This window comes from Plutella xylostella, chromosome 6 (genome assembly GCF_932276165.1).
Source record: "Plutella xylostella chromosome 6, ilPluXylo3.1, whole genome shotgun sequence".
In the NCBI taxonomy this organism is placed as follows: Eukaryota; Metazoa; Arthropoda; class Insecta; order Lepidoptera; family Plutellidae; genus Plutella; species Plutella xylostella.
The window spans coordinates 10,849,334-10,869,925 of NC_063986.1; the positions used below are offsets into that span (position 1 = coordinate 10,849,334).

Genomic DNA, 20,592 nt, shown 5'->3' on the forward strand with positions numbered 1-20,592 from the left:
TAAACCTAAACTTTTATTAAATTGAACGCAGCTTTCTCAATGGCAGTCTCTTTGGATTTCCTTCGTTCCCTTTTTGACACCAAAAATTAAAAACATAATTCTAACCTAAAATTTGAATTGTTTTGTAAGAAAATATTAAAAAGTTCTACTATTTGATGTTTTAATTTTAATATCTAGGATTTTACGAAGATATAATGAGTGGAAACTTGTTCCGTATGTTATGATGTTGTTTAATAATTAGGATTTATGTAAACAGTGTACATTTTCGGTATGTAGATACTTATTTTATTTATAAAATTATTTCTTTCTTTTAGGCTCCTTGTTCAACACTTCGGTATCATTAACTAAATCAAATGCTACGAATTTGGTGAGTATCAAGCCTCAACTGACTGCTTATTGTATCAGCAATTTATATCAATGAATAACCTAATACTCACAGCTGACCTTATTATTTTTAGAGAACACTTCACACAGCCCCAGTGGTGTATGCCGCCCGTAAAGGAACCAGGGCAAAAGCCCGCGCCAAGAAGGTCAAAGTTGAAGTCACCAAAGTAGGATTTATACCACACAACCAGAGGGGAAAAGACAAGTAAGTCATTCAGCAATAACAAAAATACTTAGTAAAATTTATTTAATACATCATTATAATCATTTATAAAGACTCAGACAATGCTACAATGCATACAAATTTGCATTAATTTTATTAAGCTTTTCTTTTTTTTTGCAGGATGAGTTTCTTTGATGTTATAACATTTTTGGTATCACACTTAATTTCCTAAATCTATTTACAGTGCAATCACAACTAAAGTCAGCAAGCATTTAGATGATTCATTCAAGCAGATATCCAAAGATGATGTGTTCCCGATGCGCTACTACCGCTGGCCGGTGTACTCCGCCGAGGATGCGGTCCAAGCACATCAGGAGACGCACCACCCCACCATGTTCAATGTACCCGATGCTCTTGTGTTTGCGAGGGTTGAGCTGAACATGGAAGCTGTTAAGAAGGTGAGGAAATGCTTCAGATATCTATTTTTACAAAAGTTTTCTTTGTCAAGTGTTATCTTTTATGAATTGACCAGTATTAAAGACAAGGTATGTTTAATTGTTTATGCTGAAAGTTAGCTAATCTAATGCTTGTAATATGTGTAGAAGCTGGAAAATAATATGTACTCTCTAAAATTTCATTTATTTGAATGATATAGTCATCATCAATTATGGTGCAGGAAAAATCCCGTTTTTACATAATAAGTCTGCCTATGTACAGTCAGCTGCATAAGTACATACTATTCACTTTTGTACCTTGTCAAAATCACACATGGTCTATTCATTCATTCATCAGTAATTGATGGTTTGATGTGTTGGTAGTTCGACAATGTGTATAGCTACATATGCAGCTGACCAATCATTGTTCCTACAGTACTCAGAAATAGCAACTTGAACTTACATTTAAACAAAATTATCTCATTTACAGAACCGCTACCTAGAAAGCTTCACTAAGCTGACTCTGCTGCCTCACGGGTTCTCCCGTGATGAGGAGCGCACCATCCTGGCATTCTGCAAGGGACAGGACCTCATCTCACAGGCGGCCGAGGCTGGAGCCACCACGGTTGGAGGGACTGAGCTGGTCAAGAAGATTCAGGTTGGTTTAAGTTCCAAGTTCAAACTAATGGCTATAAGGTTTACAACTGACCACAATCTCTTTAATGAATCTATAATATGTAAAGTAATGTTTACAGTCATGCTACTGCTATGCTAATTTCTAATAAAGAAATTGAATGAGGCGTTTGTTAAAAAAAAAAAAAAAGTTCCTTTTTGGAGAAATAGATGGCGTTGTCTGGGGTTGTACCAACTTTCAAACCCTCAGAACACACTCAGATCACAATATGTTATTCTGTGAGGCTAACGAAATGTGAAAGTGACGTATAGTGCCACAATCTTATCTGTTCCGGTGGTCAAAATGTGCAACTAACGAGACGTCATTGTCAAACGTCATTTCATACTCTGTGCGTTATTTTAGTTGTCAATTTCTGCGAAGAGGCTGACGCTACGTTATTTAATTTGTTTTGTGATTTTCTGGGTGAAATAATGCCAAAAGCGCTGTAATGTGATGCAAGAAAAGTAGTACTATATATATTGGCTTTTATGCAGGAAGAATAACATATTCAGGCGCCTTTAATTCCGTTTGAAAAAGTGGAAGAACGTGTTGCAGCGGCTACAGGTTAGTGTTGCCAAATATGACGAATAATTTTACCCATATACTCCATGTAATTTTATTAAATATTTTCCCGAGAGGCCCGTGCCCCAGCAGTGGGGATGGGATGGGTCGTAATACTCGTGATGAAAACTATATAATCTTTATTTTTATTTGATTACAGGTGTGAGGACATGACATGATACTTTAAATCTTAGGCAGTATACCAAGAAGAATTTCTCGCACCTGCAGCGATTTTAGACGAAATAATGATGATTTATGACAAGTCATTGTTTTCCCAACCTATCAAGAGTTGGCTGAAAGAAATTGCTTTTTGGCAATTAGCCTTTGGAAGGAAACCCGTGCCCCAGCAGTGGGGACGTGATTGGTCGTGATGATGATGATGATGAATTAGCCTTTGCACACTGTCTGAATTTCTTTTAATTGTATGCTCTTGTTTCTATTTACTTTATAAAATGTAAAATAAAGTGTTCAAAAATAATAATTTATGGTTTTTTTTTTAAGTCGTATCTTGTTATTCCTACGACCCACATATATTACCTATACCATTTTAATATAGATTTAATCTCCTATATCAGAACATAATCAGGACTAATTTTATTTCTGTTCGCCGTGGACAAATTTTCCATACAACAAATGTCGTTTGATATATTATATCCTCTTTCATAATTTACTATTGACCCTATATTTTGATTTATCTATAAGTACTTATGAATGTACTGTACCTAATTATAACAATAGGTAATAGCAGAAATGCATTGTCGTTTAAACCAGAAATAGGCGAAATTTATTCGATGGCATCACTGGATTCAATCACAGCGACGTCAGCACCGGAACAGATAAGATTGTGGCACTATAGGTAGGTAGAATTGTAGTATTATTTTCTCTATGATGTCGATGTCACTGTTGCTTCAGCGTTCAGTGCGATTGTGCGTACAGCCGTTCTTTTCAAGTTTTCTCAGTTTCCTTGTGTTTCTCCTGTATTAATTAAGTTGTAGTTGACCTATCTGCTCCTCCTCCCTCCCGCCACATGCAGTCTGAGCCTCGGAAGGATGGCTCGCGCTACCACCCGACATTTAATCACAACTAGTGAGTTCTTATTCTGAGTTTAGTACTCTTTGCTCTCTATGTAATTTTTGACAGTTGGTACACTGCGTTTTCACGCCATCTATCGGCTTACCCAAAAGCTCAACTGACAGCTGTCAAGGAAAACGGCTCATTGTCCAAAAAATACTTTGACCTTCATTAGTTGCCCATGTAGTCTGCTGTTACATGAAAACTTAATTGAAATTTAACTTTTCAGGAGGGTGAGCTGAAGCTGCCTGACTACGACTACATCATCGCTCACCCCAACATTCTGACAGACTTGGTGCCGATCCGAGGGCTCATGAAGCGAAGGTATCACTACTCTTATTACAGTTCAGTATTTGATGGCTGGGCGGTCAGTGATAACTGCCGAAAACCAAAGTAGGCAGGCTTGCGGCAAGGAATTTTACTTTCAAAGTCGGATCGGATCGCGTTGGATCGTCGGCGCCGCCCGTTTCGTAGGTCCTTACTATAGTAGTCGGCTATCATTGTGGCTATTTAGGCCCGTCATGTTGCAACTAACAGCTTTTGGAACAGCTCTATGGTGGACATACTGAACCGTTCGGCGAGGTCCTGTAGCCAGTGGGTCCTTCTACAGCCAGGTCTTCTCTTGCCCTGTATTGACTAATACCCTATCCCCGCAGGTTCCCGAACCTCCGCGCGGGCACCCTGGACGCGGACGTGCCCGGGCTGGTGAAGAAGCTGGCCAAGGGAGTGCAGTTCAAGGTCACCGGGGACGAGCAGCAGAAGGACTTCGGTTCTGTTGACGTGCCCGTTGGCAGGGTGAGTGTGACTTCTTCATCTTTGATAGCAGAATGTAGGTGTGTTGTTGGTACAGATGGAAGGGAATGTTGTAGCTGTCCTAAGGTACACCAGTGGTACAAAGGACCTCGCAAAAGTGCGCTACGCAATTTGTCGTTGGCAACTTGGCAACTACCCTGGATAAATGTAGGTATAGTAAAGTATGGTCGTTGGTGATTGATGAATCTGATGATGATGAATACAAAGATTGCCATGATATACCTATAATCTATTTGCGGGTTTTTGGTGCTTGCTAAAACAATATCTCTTTATTGCAGCTCAATATGGAGGCCAAAGATGTTGCGGAAAATATTGGAGCCTTGCTGAAAGATATCCAGTCCAGCCGACCAAAAAGAGACGGTCTTTATATTACCAGGTATTACCTACTAGTCTACTTAATAGTTATTTGCCAGGTTACGTTTCCAATTCATATGTTTAATATAATTTGTGTGTTCTCTCAGATGCTACATTTTGAGCCCGCCATCCAGTGAACTATTGAAGATTGATCCGTTTGTCTACGTCGAGCGTACTTTGAACTCGGAAGCCCAAAACGAAAGTGACGACGAAGACGAAGCAGCAGCTGCTTCTGCGTAGAATTTGTATTATAGTTATTGTAGAGTATTTTATAACGGTGGCAATAAATGAAATGTTAAAATAATGAATTATTCTTTCTACAATCTCCAATCCAACAATATTTTCTCTGAACGAAGCCTTAAATTTTGTAACGTCACGTTCAAAAATGAAACGTCAACGCTTCTTGTGCTGTCAAATAATTTTCTGACGAGAGGGGCGTAAAATAATCCGCCATTTTGTCCCAATAATTTCGTTAAAATAAAATTATAAATCGTAAATAACCAAGCTAATCTCAACACGAAATATTTTTTTGATAAACAGTGCAGTGTTTCAGGACCTGTGATAATTTTGTGTGGAACTATTTTTTGTTTACGTTCAGTTTGACGTTTTATTGTTGGACGATTTTGACGTCGAAAAGAAAGAGCTCCTCTAAATAAATCAAAATGGGCACAAGAGAGGACGAATACGATTATTTGTTCAAAGGTAAGTTAGCTAATATCCTGCCTATATCAGTGTTATTTTCCCAAATAGTCCGTACGATACTCAAGGTTTCGTTTCAATCCCTTTGTGTTGGTCTCATTAAATGACGTAGAAAATATACGTCTTTTTAATTTCTTTGCTTGTTTTGAGTCATAATACATATCTACGGACTTGGTGTAAGATAAACACCTGTTCAAACAAAGTCTACAATGGTTTAAAGTGTTAAATTTTGCATTTGTTGTCCATCAGCTGATTGAGACAGCTACAATCGATCTCAAATGTTTCTCATTCTGACTCACCCACCGACTCATACTGATGAGATAATGCATGGAAACTACAATTAAATATCAAAAATGCCCAGAAATCATGCATAAAATTACTCAGTACAACTGAAAAGTGTAGAAAAATATAAAATCCCAAGAGATGTTGATGAATGGTTGAGAGAGGTAGATTAATGGTTGTGTTGTTTCAGTGGTGCTGATAGGAGACTCCGGAGTAGGGAAGTCCAGTCTGCTCTCGCGTTTCACTAGAAATGAATTTAATTTAGAGTCCAAATCTACAATTGGTGTGGAATTTGCCACTAGAAGTATAGAGGTGAGTTTTAGAAATCTATTGTTTGTATGTTTTTTGTCCGTCATAAAGTCTCTTGAGTTTCATGGTTTGTTTTTTCAATTAAATTCTAACATTTTATGATCCTATTGTGATCAACATAGTACATTTATTATTTCACTGCTAATTCCAATACACACTATACCAGTTTTAGGTAATAAAATGAAAGTTATTGTTCTACTTGAGAATTGAAGATGAACTAATGAGCATTTTTAAATTAAAACTAGTGTAGTTACATAATTTTATAACATCAATGTAATATTTGCTCATACTTCTCTAAATTACATATCTGTGGAATAACTTTTAGTAGAATCTTTAGATTAACAGCCATTATTATTGCATTTAGAATTGTCACCAAACACAAGTAGATACCTACTATCGGAGAATCTACCAGCAGTCTAACTATAACTTTATACAGCTGTGTGTTAACTTTCTACAATAATTGGAAATTATCCCTTTATTGATCCATACAGCTTTAAATTTATGCCCTTAGCTAAGTAAAGCAAGCCTCTAACTTAATGGAATCTCCATTGTTAAGACTCCCACTTTCAATCATGTCTTCCATAATTATCCTGCCAATAGCAGATTTGACAAATTATTATGTAAGTTCTTAATTGAATTTATCAATGGGTCACAAATTAGGATCAATTGGCCATAATACAATGTCAATTACTTACCATTGTGTATGAGTGACAAAATCTGTATGGGGTTGTCTAAATACACAGAGATTTTTCATTGGTATTTTATTTTCCATAATCTAGAGGCAGTTTTATGTTTGCTGTGAATTTTGTTCTTAGTTTTCAGTTTCTTAATAGTCCAGCTGTATCCAGTATACTATACTTTATCTATCACCTGGCAGAAATATTTTATCTTTGGTCACCAGCATTCTGACATAAACAATCACAAGGCAAGGTTCTGTACACTTACAATGATTACATTGCATGCCATTGACTCATACAAGAACAATCATAGGATATACCTACTGGTTATTCATTTGCACTTATGTAATTATTGTGTTTCTAAGCAGAATTAGATTAGGGTTTACTCATGCATTACTGTGATTGAAAACATAGCTCTTGCAAAGTAGATAGTATTTTATCAAACCATGCCCACTATCTTCAAGGCATCTTTTCAATTAAATTTAATCTTCAGCCATGCATTGTTTAACAATTCAGATTTTAAATCAGATAACATGTAATGTGTCAGGCAAAGATCATTGCCATGCCAATTAAATTTTTTAAACTTTTTAATGCTTGGAATAAATCTGTGAAGGGTAGAAGTTCAGTAGAGAAGTTGATCAAACACCAAAAAACTCCAAAAAGCTCTACTGCCGCTGCACGGGTTCGTTATCGACGTAGATAAACATCACTATATCGCGACTCTTCCTTAATACGGTACTGTGATTTGAGGAACGCACATTAAACGAGTTTATCAACGTCGATAACAGACCTGTGAGGCTACCACTGGCACCATTCGTGTTCAGCTGAGCAATGAACCTAAAATAGCAGGAAACCTCTTCAAACCCTCCCCTTAACCTACACCTCTCCCACAGGTGGACGGCAAGACCATAAAGGCCCAGATCTGGGACACGGCGGGCCAGGAGCGGTATCGCGCGATCACGTCCGCATACTACCGCGGCGCGGTGGGGGCTCTCCTGGTCTACGACATCGCGAAGCACCTGTCCTATGAGAATGTGGAGCGGTGGCTGCGCGAGCTCCGTGACCATGCTGACCAGAATATACTGATCATGCTGGTGGGGAACAAGAGCGATCTTAGGCACCTCAGGTTTGTGGCTTTTGTTTTGTGTTCTAGTTCATTAAGCTGTCCAAATATATCCTGGTTCAAATGACCATGTATCCCGTGAAGTACAGTAATCATATTAATACAATACAATACAATCCTCTTTATTTGCACCAAAAACAGAATAAAAAAACAAAATAAAGCTTAAAAATAAAAACATTGCAAAAAAGCGGCCTTATTGTTTATAGCAATCTCTACCAGACAACCATATATACATAAAAGTATTTACGATTACTTCTTACAGTAGGACATACATATACTGAGCTATACTTTAAGGCTATGGATGGACGGTCTATTGACTGAAATACTATTCATCATAGATTCATTTTTTTTATTCATTTTAAGGTCCTTTCACTAGCTTTCTATCATTGGAATTATGAAGACGACTTTAGGTTTTATAAATAAAAACATAAATAATTAATTTTTACGAATGTTACTATAATAATTATGTTACTCGTTTTGTTTACTACGCTGACCGCATAACTCATAGTTCAACAATCATCAAGATGTTACTAAAAAGTTTATGAATATTGAACGTAATTGTTCTGTAAACAAAATGGGTCAAAACAATCTTCTAGTTTGTTGCCTGCAAAGAATTTAAATTGCAGTGAAATAAGTTGTCCACTCACATACATATACATATTATACATACTCAATAATACTCATTGAAAAACAGACTAGATATACAGATTGATATTTTATTGCCAAGAACCGAAATCCTTGTTTTAATTACATAGGTTACTAACATCTGATATAAATTACTTAATTTAAAATTCCTTCAGGATCTCTAATTGTACTATCTTCAGGTAACAATGATAAGTTACACCTTTATTTATACCTGAATTCTACTTCATTAAACTTTTGTTTACTCTGTCTTAAATACATTGTCAGCACTCCTACAATACTCAATTACTAGTAGTCAGTACAATCGTTAAACAAATATTATGGTCCTTTACAAAGTTTCAGCATAGCCATGCAACAACAGCCTCTATTTGTTTGTATTAAACACACAAATCGCGTAGCAAAGTCACGAAAGTTCGCAACTACTCAATCAAAGTAGGGCATCCTAGGCAATCAATATTGTAAAGTCTTGAACACATCACTTTGTCAAAGTTACTTCGTGGATGAACTTTCATTTTTGTCGCTGTGACGTCATAACTGCCTACGTTTACTAATAGCACATACAGTATGCGTGTCAGATCGCCTTGTACCGTTATCCTAGCCATAGCCAGAGTAAGGCATCCTGCCCGGCCCACTACTGCCGTTTAGATAAATGTTCGCGCAAATTATGTTATGAATCTGGTTTTCAAGGTGCCTTCGGTGTCTTAACTAACTAGCATCGAGTGGACATGATTTAGGAAGATAAATATTAATTTTGAACGCGATTGCGGAGTATATTATTGACGAAATTACGGATTTTTGAAGATAATTTCAATATTTATTTGTTTGACTAACTTTACTTTCAAGTCGTGAAAAAGATTACAATGCAACTGATAGGTAAACTATAATATAGACAGCAATTTGAAGCCACAACAGTAAATAACCTTGTAAAGTAGTTGAAATTCAACCTTGAGTCAACCTACATCAGCATAACATAATACGGGAACGGGCCGCCACAGATGCACCTGTATCAACGCAGGTTGCGTTCAGTTTAGGAGGGTCACACTAGTTTACAAAAAAACAAGTTTTAATACACTGCAGTACTAATCCCGACTCTATGACAGCTGGTCGTGGGTTCGTTTTTTGTAAAAGTAGAGTAACCCCCTAGTGTGTAGTCGGCTATGGGAATATGAGAGTAATCCGCCCATTGTTAACTTCACAATGGATTTTATATTAATACAAATAGATGCGATTTGGAGCTTACGTGCCAGATATGGCTGAATGGGAGAATCAGTTTATGTATTGTTGCACTTGCTTTCATTTTTTTTTACTTAATTGCGTCATGGCTAGGCAAGTCTATTGGGTGTGTTTTTTTCGCTGTGACCCCAGGTAAAATCAGGCATCCAAAATATTGTATAGTTATGTAAAATATTGTTTAGACTTAAGACAACCCTAGTTTAGCATTTATTTAAATAGTGTATGTCTCGATGAGACTGACATGGTCACAGTTTATTGTAAGTGACCTAGGTCTCTTTAATAAATAAAGACAAAAAAAATAATTCATAATTCCCAAAAGGATACGTCTATTTCGAATATTTTAGTTCTAATTGGATTGTCTGAGCAGTGTAACTGTTACTTAGGTATTAATTTACTAAAGTAAGTCTAGTTACTAGTTAGGTTCGTAGTGAATAAACAAACAACATTCAGGACTACCTCGTAATTGGCTGTATTGCATGAGTTGGCTACACAATACCAGAGCTGTTTTAATTCATTTTATTGACACGCAACCAATGACTATCGCGACGACATTCTACTTCGTAACTACTGAATTACAGATACCCTATTAACAGTACCTATACCTACCTACCCTGGTTCGTTACTCAGTCTATTCAAAATCATTTTCAGCCAAAAAACGTGGACTACACGACATATGGGCCTCTCCCAAGAAGCGACACAACTCTCTATCCTCAGAATTCCTGATCTAAAGTATTCATAACGAGATTTCTTTAATTCATCAAAGCACATGCCTAAAGTTGCAATAGGAACCACCCCCCGGGAAGCAACATACATACATACATACATACATACATATACTCACGCCTGTCTCCCAGAGGGGTAGGCAGCGACTATGGATCTCCACGTGCCACGATCCTGACATACTTCTTTCGCTTCCTCCACATTCATTAGTCTCTTCATACACGCACGTCGGTTTCGGAAACTCCTAATTTGGCTCTTCTTGAGTATGTCGCCTATCTGGTCGACATACTTTCGCCTAGGACGTCCTCTACCGACACAACCATTCATCTCCGCACAATACATTTCTTTCGTCAGTCTTCTTTCATCCATCCTTTCAATGTGACCAAACCATCTCAACATTCCCTTTTCAATTTTGGTCACTACGTCTTCTTTTACTCCAACTCGCTCTCTTATAATACTATTCCTTATCCTATCATTCAGTTTCAGTCCACACATACTTCTTAGAGAGCGCATCTCAACAGCATTTACCCTACTTTCATTCTTCTTCTGCCAGACCCAGCTTTCACTTCCATACATTAGCGTAGGGACCAACACTCCGCCATGAACAGCCAAACGAGCCTTTTGAGACACGCTTTGACTCCTCATGAAAGAGTGCAAGGCCCCATTCACTTTATTTCCCGCTTTCACTCTTCTTTCAATATCCCCCTCACATTTCCCATCCCTCGTAAATAGACTACCCAAATATGCAAACTCATTCACTTGCTCCACTCTTTCGTTCTCGATCGTGATCTCACATTCAGTTACCTCTTCATCTCTTTCAAACACCATCACTTTCGTCTTACTAACATTCACTTTCATTCCTTTCCTTTTAAAACTTTCATGCATGAGAGTTACTTGTTGTTGCAGCTGTTCTACCGACGATGCAAGTATGACTTGATCGTCAGCATACAGCAAGCACTTAAGAAGTAACTCTCCTATTCGTAAACCTCTTTCATCATCTTTCATATCCTTGAGACAACTATCCATAAACAGATTAAACAGCCAAGGCGAAGCCACACATCCCTGTCCCGGGAAGCAATGTACTAGAAATTCTCTCTTACGTAAGAGTATGAGAGTTAGAAGTAAGATTTTTGGATGAGGAGATTATGAATGAACCATGTAATAAAAGTAAATATTTCGTTTTCCAGATCGATCCCGACGGAGGAGGCGAAGGCGTTTGCGGAGAAGAACGGCCTTAGTTTTATTGAGACGTCCGCCCTCGACTCCACCAACGTGGAGCCTGCATTCCAGAACATTCTCACTGGTGAGTGCAGCATGGGGCACAAGACATGCCGTGATAGGAGTTTATGTTGCGCTCTGACAGTAAGACCTAGTTTATACGAAGCCAAGACTGCAGTCAGTTCTGGCTTGATATTTCACTTGTGTAGACAGTTTTTTAAACTAAGCCATGCAGAATAGATTTCTGTATGTCTATGGTGTAAAACGTGTAAGTGAAACAGCAATTCAAGTTCAAGACTATTTATTATTTATCTACCCACTTATACCCACAACCCCCCTTTTACAAGGCTTTATATAGATATATACCATACTCACACAAAAAAAAATTGAAAAGAAAAATTTAAAAACAATACCTAAGTAGGTATAAATATAAATTTACAAAGCATTGTTTAACTTGTATTAATAAGGATAAGTACAGTAGGTACCTTGTAATAAATCTTAAGCTATCAATTTAAGATTTCAAACAGTTTTAAATACAACGTATCAATTTATCATCACGTAGTTACGTCGCTTTTATATTGTATTGTAACGATAGTAAAGTAGGCAAGAATTAATCATAAATCTTAACTAAGAATCTATATAAATATTAGCGTTACATAACCACTAACACAAAAAATACTTATCAATTTAGTTAAAGTTTTGACTATAGTAGGTACTTAATAACATTAACTAAGTATAATTAAAGGTTTACATCTAGGTATGTACTTACTAAGTCTGTTACAACACTTATTTAAATTTTGTTTATGTAATTAACTAGGTATAATGTAAGTAAGTACATAATGTTTTAACTTAGGTGATTTATAGTTTAGTAGTAGGTATAAAATAACAGTAAACTCCTATACTCAGAAAATAACAACAATGAATCATCATAAAATAACAGTCGGTATGGCTAGGTACATGGCTATACATAGTTTTATAGTATATAGGTACACTGAAGGCATCCGTCTTACTTAAGTGTGTGAGTAGCCCCACCGATCAGGACGTCTCACTTCCCTGCCAAAACGAGAAACATATGGTTGACAAACAACATTATTGTTAATTGGAGGTCTAGGAGGACTATTCTGGATGACGATATCATCGTAAGCTAATGTTGATTGATCATGGTTTGATCTGTTGGCGTTTGGATTGATTATGAGATGCCGTCGGTTTCGAATCAATCTACTGCCACCATCAATTTGAACCGAATAGGATCTTTTACCCACGTATGAAGTGATTGACCCATCGACCCACTGTTTAGATACTCGTACTTTTACTCTTTGTCCTACTTGTAATGGTGCTAGATCACGTGCTCCCTTATCATAATATTGCTTTTGCATACTTTGCCGTTTATTTAACTCGTATGTTATGTTAGTTTGTAGCTTCGGCTTAAGTAACTTCGGAATGCACGGTAATAGCCCCCTCATTTTTCGACTATTTAATATTTCCGAAGGGGAGGCCAATGAACTACTAATAGGTGTATTTAAGTACTCCAAGAGGGCTAATCTGTAATCAGTACTTTCATACCTACATTTTTTCATAATATTTTTCACAGTTTGGACAGTTCGTTCTGACTGCCCATTCGACTGTGGGTATCGAGGGGAAGACGTTACATGACTAAAATGCCATTGTTCCGAAAACTGTCTAAACTCAAACGAACTATACTCCGGACCGTTATCGGTCATGAGAATGTCCGGAACACCCTGTTTACTGAAGATTATTTTTAATTGCTGAATAATTTCCTCGGATTTTAATGACCTAAGCTCGGCTACTTCAAAAAATTTACTATAATAATCAATAACAATTAAAAACAATTTTCCATCAAAATGAAAAGTGTCTGAACCTAATTTAGACCACGGCCGATTTGGAATTTCGTGTGATATCATAGTTTCTCTCCTGTTCTCGTTTTTAAAATTTAGACAAGCTTGACACTTACTTATATAATCTTCTAATTGACTGTTTATATTTGGCCAGAACATTGTCTCGCGGGTACGAAGTTTGCATTTCTCTAATCCTAAATGCCCTACGTGTACTCTTTTAAGCATTTCATGTCTCAATGCTTTAGGAATAACAATTCTATTATCTTTCCAGACAAGACCATACGATATCGACAACTCACTTTTAAAACACCAGTACGGCTTGACACAGTCGGGCACATCTTGTTTATTATCTGGCCACCCTTCTTTTATGTATTTAATAACTAGCTGGAGTTCCATATCACTTTCTGTACTTTTTTGCAAAATTATAAAATGTGTATCCGTCAATGGATTACACGCTGTGACGGCACAAACTTGAGCCTGAACATCAAAATGATCCCGCTCCTCTAACTGCTGATTAGAGACGGGTAGTGGTGCGCGAGATAACGTATCTGCAATGTATAGGTATTTTCCCGGTTTGTACACTAGTTTAAAAGAATACAATTGCAATCGCAGTAACATTCTTTGGAGTCTGGCTGGAGCGCTGGAGATGGGTTTCATTATTATATTTACCAGCGGTTTGTGGTCTGTCTCAATTATCACATCATTTTTACCAAAAATATAACAATAGAACTTTTCACAGGCATAAACACATGCTAGAAGTTCCTTTTCTATTTGTGCATAATTTTGTTCGGCTTTTGTTAGTGACCTAGATGCATAGCTTACTGGTAAATTATCCTGTAGAATACATGCACCTAATCCATTTTTACTCGCGTCAACTGATATCACCACGGGCTTATCTACAACATAGTATTGTAAAACAGGTGCATCTACTAAGATATTTTTTAAACTATCAAATTCATTTTGATGTTGGTCAGTCCAATGCCATTCCACATCTTTTTTTAAGAGCTGCCTAAGTTCATAAGTTTTGTTTGACAGATTAGGTACAAATCTACCTATATAATTTACTAATCCCAAAAACCTCTCTAAATCTTTAGTATTATCTGGAATTTTCATTTCTTTTATCGCAGATGTATGAGATTCATCAGGATAGATACCATTTTGTGTAAACTTATGACCCAAATATTTTATTTCTGTTAGACCGAACTTGCACTTATTTTTATTTAGTTTCAAATTGATCAATCTGCACCTATCCAATACGGCCCTCAGCCTCCTATCGTGTTCTTGTCGCGTTTTTGCAAAAATCAAAATATCATCTATGAAATGGCATACGCCCTCCATATCATCGAACATCTCAAACATTCTTTTATGGAACACTTCGGAAGCAGACGTAATGCCATACGGTAGTCTTAAAAATTTATACCTTCCAAACGCTGTGTTAAAGGTGCAGAGGTCTGTACAGTCACTACTTAACTTTAATTGCCAAAATCCGTTTTTAGCATCGACTGTACTAAAGTATTTTGCCCCCGATAGTTTTACAGTTATATCCTCTAAGGTGGGGAGACTAAAGTGTTCTCGCTTAATAGCTAAGTTCAAGTCCTGGGGATCTAGACAAATTCGTAGATCACCATTTGGTTTCCTAACTACCGTCATACTGTTTACCCAATCTGTTGGGCCATCTACTTTGGCTATGATCTGTTGTTGTTCCATTTCATTCAATTTATTTCTTAGGTTTTCTTTTATTGCTACCGGTAATTTTCGAGGTGCATGTACTACTGGCCGTACAGTATTATCTATACAAATTTTATATTCTCCAGGCATACATCCAATGCCTTCAAATACGTCAGAGTAATCATTTAGAATACCCGACGTAAACTCATCTTGAGAATTCATAGTAACTGCTAAAGTTAGTTTAATAACACCTAGCTCCTGACAAGAATACCTACCTAATATAGGTGGGGACGACACATCTGCAATTATAAAATCAATTATATAGGACTGACCTTTGTATAATACTTTTAAGTTACATCTACCTATTACTATAATATCGCCACCAGAATAGCCTCTTAACTTCATTGACGTTGACAGAAGGTCCTCTTTTAATAAACCTAGTTGTTGTAAATAACGACTGGGTAAAACGTTTACATCTGCACCCGTGTCTAATTTAAAAGGTATTTCGCAATCATTTACTGACAAAGTTATTGACCAATCACCACAATTTTTATTAAAGTAATAGATTACCTGATCTGGATTTTCATCGGCTTGTACATCATAAATATTGCACTTCCTTGAAAAGTGATTAACATTATTACACTTTAAACAACGTTTGCCGTATGCGGGACACATATTACGTTCATGATAAAATCCGCAGTTTTTACAGTCAGCACTAATAAACGGTGTTTTATTCAGTCTAAATGAAGGTGAATCTGGTTGGGTCTGACCTTGGTACCAGCGTGTCGACGAGGGCCCGGCCCGGAGCTGCACAGGGGCGGGCGCGCGCGGGCGGCCGGCGCTCGCCCAGGCGGCGGCGGCGCGCCCCGGGCCGCTCCAGCGCCCGCGGGCTCGCGCGCGTCCTCTGCTGCCTCGCTCGTTGTTCCTTGTCATCCAGTAAGCATAGGCCTCATCGGGACTCTGTTCATATTCTTCTACAGCGTATACATCTTTTTCTGTCTCGGTTTTTATCACTCCTACTTGCAATCTTGACATTTGCGCAATGTTACAAATGTCCAGTGACTTTTTTAAGGTTAGGTCAGGTTCTCGTAGTAGGCGCTCCTTCAAAGCTATATCCTTAATTCCGCAGATGAGCCTATCTCTAATTAGATCATCACATAAATCTTGGAACTCACATTTTACACCCATCTTTTTTAGCTCAAATGCGTATTGTTCTATAGATTCACCATCCAGCTGATTACGTGTAAAAAAACAATGTCTTTGTACCGTTATATTTTTCTTTTGTAAGAAGAACTCGTCGAACTTTTTAATCAGTTTGTCCTTATCAGTAAACGTTTGGTTGAATTGTTCATACACTTCCCGGCACTGTTCACCGACAACATGCAGTAATATGCTCACTTGCACTTTTGGATCCTTTTTAGAAAGTTCACACGCGTCGAAGTATATTTGGAACGCGTTTTTCCATTTTTCCCAATCCTTAGATAAGTTACCCGATGTAACATTCTCTAAGTTATTAACGAATGCAAATGGCGCCGGCGGCTTTAACATTGATTCCATTATAACAAGTTACTCGACGAATTCGTGTACGTCTAACAATATATATTATTAATTAATATCCCCAGGTACTGGTATACACAATTTTCTAAATGTTTTCTGCACTAAATACCACGAATTTATATTTTTTACGGCTGCGCCATGTAAAACGTGTAAGTGAAACAGCAATTCAAGTTCAAGACTATTTATTATTTATCTACCCACTTATACCCACATTCTCTAGCATTACTATGAACTCTGCTTAAATGGTACGATCCGGTGTTCATGGGGTTCACGATACCTCCCCTAGTCACATTTATCAACAGTTCCTTGTATACGTCTGGGGCACACACTTTACTTGACATCTGACTGGCCAATCCTCTCACTACGGTGAAAACCTGTAGTCCAGCTCTAGTGTGTCACCGACACGATAAGAAGTTATTATGAAGTACGTTGCTATACGACACGATTAGTTCATTAGTTTACGAGTCGTTCACTTTTCACACTTCTTCTATGACTCATAACATCTGCAAATAGTGATACACATATCACATCACCGATAATATGAGCCTATTTTCGTAGTGAAATTTTGTAAATGGCATTAAAATACCTCAACGATGGTAGCTCGGGTATCTCTGTGGGTCACTGTACTCAAGAGTGAAGTATGTCCGTATGGAACATACAGTTTTAATAACTTATACGATTTAAAAATGTTAGCTGAGCTTGGTTAGTTTGTGTTTTACGTACGTTGACTCGTATCGATCCGTCCGTCGTCTAGCAATCTTCTAGTTTTGCTTCTGTCTTGATAATTTGTCGGGTCAGGGTCGGGCCAGCCCTGTCTTGACTGTTTCTATAATAGCTATAGTCCTATTTGTGATACTATATTCGTATTGGCTGAAGGAATGTTGTTTATTTGTTTACATGCAATACTTTTAATACGGTTAATACCATTACGCCCCTGAATAAAGAATGAATATTACTCGTAGAGATCGCTCCTTTTTACTTCAACTTATGAAACAGTCTCCATTTTGATATGGTTTATTTAATTACTTGGTGTTATAACTAAGTACTTACATAATTATATCGACGTAATGAGTAGGTATGGTGTATGAGTAGGTATGCATAGTCTGTTGTTCTCAGCTTATCAGTACGCACAGTTCAATTATGTTTATTGTAATTGTATCGATCCAGATAACAAACGCATAGTAATAGCAATAAATAAATAAAAGTTGATAAGGAAATAGATAAATAATTGATAGATCTGCCATGTTAACGACATCCTTGACGTATGATTATCGCGCCATTTTAATTTAGGTCCATCCATAGACACAATTATTTTTGTTTCCTTTTCGAGGCAAAGGTCGAACCTATTTTGTCGGGTCATTGACGTTTTATTAATGACCTGTCCGTTCAGTGTTTTGTTTTTAAGTTGTTGAACTTTTCTTATCTATTTTAAGATTTACTTTTCTTACTAACCTTTATGATATTACGCGTTATGTATATAAAAATGGTCGCGATAACAGTAAGAAAATTCAATTTTAGTAAATATATTTCATACACATTTTGTTTATCTAGGATTCTAGGCTCTTGATTCTAGGTAATCTAGCATTGTGCATCATGTATAACTAGATAGGTATTATGATATGATCGGCTTGTAGACTAGTGACATTCCACCAATTATTATAAGATATTTAGTTTTGTCTGTATCTAATCTAATCGCTCCTCATTCTCTTCCGCAGAGATCTACAGGATCGTCTCTCAGAAGCAGATGCGCGACCCGCCCGAGGGCGACGTGATCCGCGCCGACGTGGAGCCCGTGGACGTGCGGCCGCAGGACAGCCGCAAGCAGTGCTGCCAGTAGACAGGCGAGTACACAGTAGACAGACGAGTACACAGTAGACAGATGAGTAGACAGTAGACCAGGGGCCGTGGACGTACGGCCGCAGGACAGTCGCAAGCAGTGCTGCCAGTAGACAGGCGAGTACACAGTAGACAGACGAGTATACAGTAGTCAGATGGGTAGACAGTAGACGTGTGGGGTCGTGGACGTGCGGCCGTAGGACAGCCGCAAGCAGTGCTGCCAGTAGTCAGGCAAGTACGCAGTAGACAGACGAGTTCATAGTAGATAAACGAGTAGACAGTTGACGTGGGCCGTGGATGTGCGGCCGCAGGAGCCGCAAGCGATGCTGCAAGTAGACAGGCGAGTACACAGTAGACAGCTGAGAACACAGCAGAAGAGTAGTCAATCGTCATATAAGTTATTTATGAGTAACCAGTTGATGGTCCTGTTGGTATTGGCAGTGTCTCAGGATCGGCAAGGAGATTATTTATTACACTTTCCATTCATCATCCCGTTCCCAGTGTTTCATAAAGCCTAATTTGTATTTTTTTATATTACAGAGTCCATTAAATCCTGGAAGGCGAAAGAAGTAAGCGTGTATGGAACACTAAATGCAATCAACAGGAATCATTCCCATATAATGGTCAAAGCGACGTGAAAACATGAATATAACTAATGCTCAAACCTGTCTGCCCTTCTTTCAAGATTACTGACGTTAGAAGTGATAATTCATCTATGGTATTTGTACGTAGGATCGTGTAGTACGAATGGTTGCCTATTTTTCCAGGCCGATTTTAATAGCAGTCTCTCTAATAGACTCAAGACAAATATCTCAACTTAATTAACTGCCATTTAGGGTTTATGACTTTACTGTAATATTTTGTGAAGCAATCAATATAACATAATCATAGCTAAGTCTTAAACTATACAAGCCTAATAAGAATTCCTTTAACATCTTAAATATTCTTCTAATTATGGTCTAAAATATTTATGTGTATGATGTTAAAAGTAAGTTATACTTGCATCGAACTATTTGTAATATTATAATCGCAAAGTTTGTTAAGTTGATGTTTGTGGAAGTAAAATGTTGACTGTAAATGCGAGAGATAATTTTTGTAAGAAAGGCATAAAGAACAGCGGTACAAAAATGGGAAAAGTGGTCTTGAAATAATGGCAGATATTCTGAGTGGCAATAAATTCGTCTGCAGTAAGTGGCTCATGTAGATAGCTTTGTGTATAATTATTGATATATTAGTGTCCGAACGAATAAAATTAACATACTAATAACGCGAACACCACGGTTTTCTAGTGCCCAGCTTATGTTGTAGACTAGCACCTAAACTTTATTTGGCGCTCCTAGGTCTTAAAATTAATACACACCGCTGTGTTAAATTATTCGTGGTAAATTTTATTATTTAGGGGAACAACTTGTTTCGTTTTAGTAGATAATTCATATTATATCTATTTATTTAGTTAATTAAAAGTTATTTGAAGGCTAGACTACGGAAACTTTATTTTAATCGTTACAAGTTCATCTGGTAAAATGGATTGAATGGCTGACTACATAAGTATGCAATATCGTTGTTTGGATATCAGAAAGGTAGCAATGTTGTTGGAATCGCAACTCAAGTAACTTTGAGATATAGATTTTTTGTGTGCAAACTGTCATAGACGATGCTTACACCAGCCACTTAGCAAATGATGAACTTATATTTTCAATGCTACACAATAGTATCTAAAGTGAACTATCAAAACTAGTCACAAAACTCTGCTTCTATGGCCGTTTGCATCGCACCTAGATGTTGCTAAATAACAAGATAGCTTTTAAAAACATGTTTTCGTTTACTGATGTGCCTTCTCTGACGTGTATTTCTTTTAAGCTTGTTTCTTTAGTCCGCTGTTAATATTAAAAATTGAAAATGTATATTTGGTGTTGCAATAATGTGTTGGGGAAGGTTGTAGGGGGCGCTGTAGCAGCACTTCTCTGAATACTCATTCTAGACGAGGGGTGTTCGTGCCATGAGGCCCCGGGGGTCACCGTGCCCCGCCGGGGTCGCTAGCCTCCCCGGCCTGATTCTCGCCGGACAGACAATCTGATGGCCGGTACGTTTTCCCACGAGCCGGCATTATACGCTCGTTGTAACTAAGGATTATTATAATTGTATTATGGTCTTACATATGCATGGTTATTTTTTTAGTGCCTATCTGTAATTACTTTATTAAAGACAAAGATAATAAAAAAATAATGTAAATTTTGCTGCGTTTCATTTGCAAGTAACAGTATACGACACAACACAAATATCCATCGTCTATCTGCTAAAATAACCACTCGATAGTTA

The 20,592-nt window shown here is 37.5% G+C and overlaps 2 protein-coding genes across 2 annotated transcripts; both read left to right on the forward strand.

Annotated features, from left to right (window-relative positions):
- Positions 1-53: 53 nt before the first annotated feature.
- On the forward strand, positions 54-4,758 carry LOC105383793 (50S ribosomal protein L1). Its single transcript, XM_038119604.2, has 9 exons — positions 54-213; positions 315-367; positions 459-589; positions 792-1,005; positions 1,472-1,639; positions 3,516-3,610; positions 3,943-4,081; positions 4,378-4,475; positions 4,561-4,758. The coding sequence occupies exons 1-9, from the start codon at positions 195-197 to the stop codon at positions 4,691-4,693; spliced, it is 1,050 nt and encodes a 349-aa protein (XP_037975532.2). The 5' UTR covers positions 54-194; the 3' UTR covers positions 4,694-4,758.
- A 126-nt stretch (positions 4,759-4,884) lies between these two features.
- On the forward strand, positions 4,885-20,506 carry LOC105383794 (ras-related protein Rab-11A). Its single transcript, XM_038119605.2, has 6 exons — positions 4,885-5,155; positions 5,625-5,746; positions 7,314-7,546; positions 11,326-11,441; positions 18,153-18,278; positions 18,814-20,506. Exons 1-5 carry the CDS (start codon positions 5,116-5,118, stop codon positions 18,272-18,274), a joined length of 633 nt encoding a protein of 210 aa, XP_037975533.1. The 5' UTR covers positions 4,885-5,115; the 3' UTR covers positions 18,275-18,278; positions 18,814-20,506.
- Positions 20,507-20,592: the final 86 nt, after the last annotated feature.

Excerpts from the sequence above, each read along its gene's own strand:
- LOC105383794 (XM_038119605.2), top strand. The coding sequence starts at position 5,116 with ATGGGCACAAGAGAGGACGAATACGATTATTTGTTCAAAG. Across the intron at positions 5,156-5,624 it reads ATACGATTATTTGTTCAAAG|TGGTGCTGATAGGAGACTCC; the intron begins GTAAGTTAGCTA and ends GTGTTGTTTCAG. Across the intron at positions 5,747-7,313 it reads TTGCCACTAGAAGTATAGAG|GTGGACGGCAAGACCATAAA; the intron begins GTGAGTTTTAGA and ends CCTCTCCCACAG.
- LOC105383793 (XM_038119604.2), top strand. Across the intron at positions 590-791 it reads AACCAGAGGGGAAAAGACAA|TGCAATCACAACTAAAGTCA; the intron begins GTAAGTCATTCA and ends ATCTATTTACAG. Across the intron at positions 4,476-4,560 it reads GACGGTCTTTATATTACCAG|ATGCTACATTTTGAGCCCGC; the intron begins GTATTACCTACT and ends GTGTTCTCTCAG.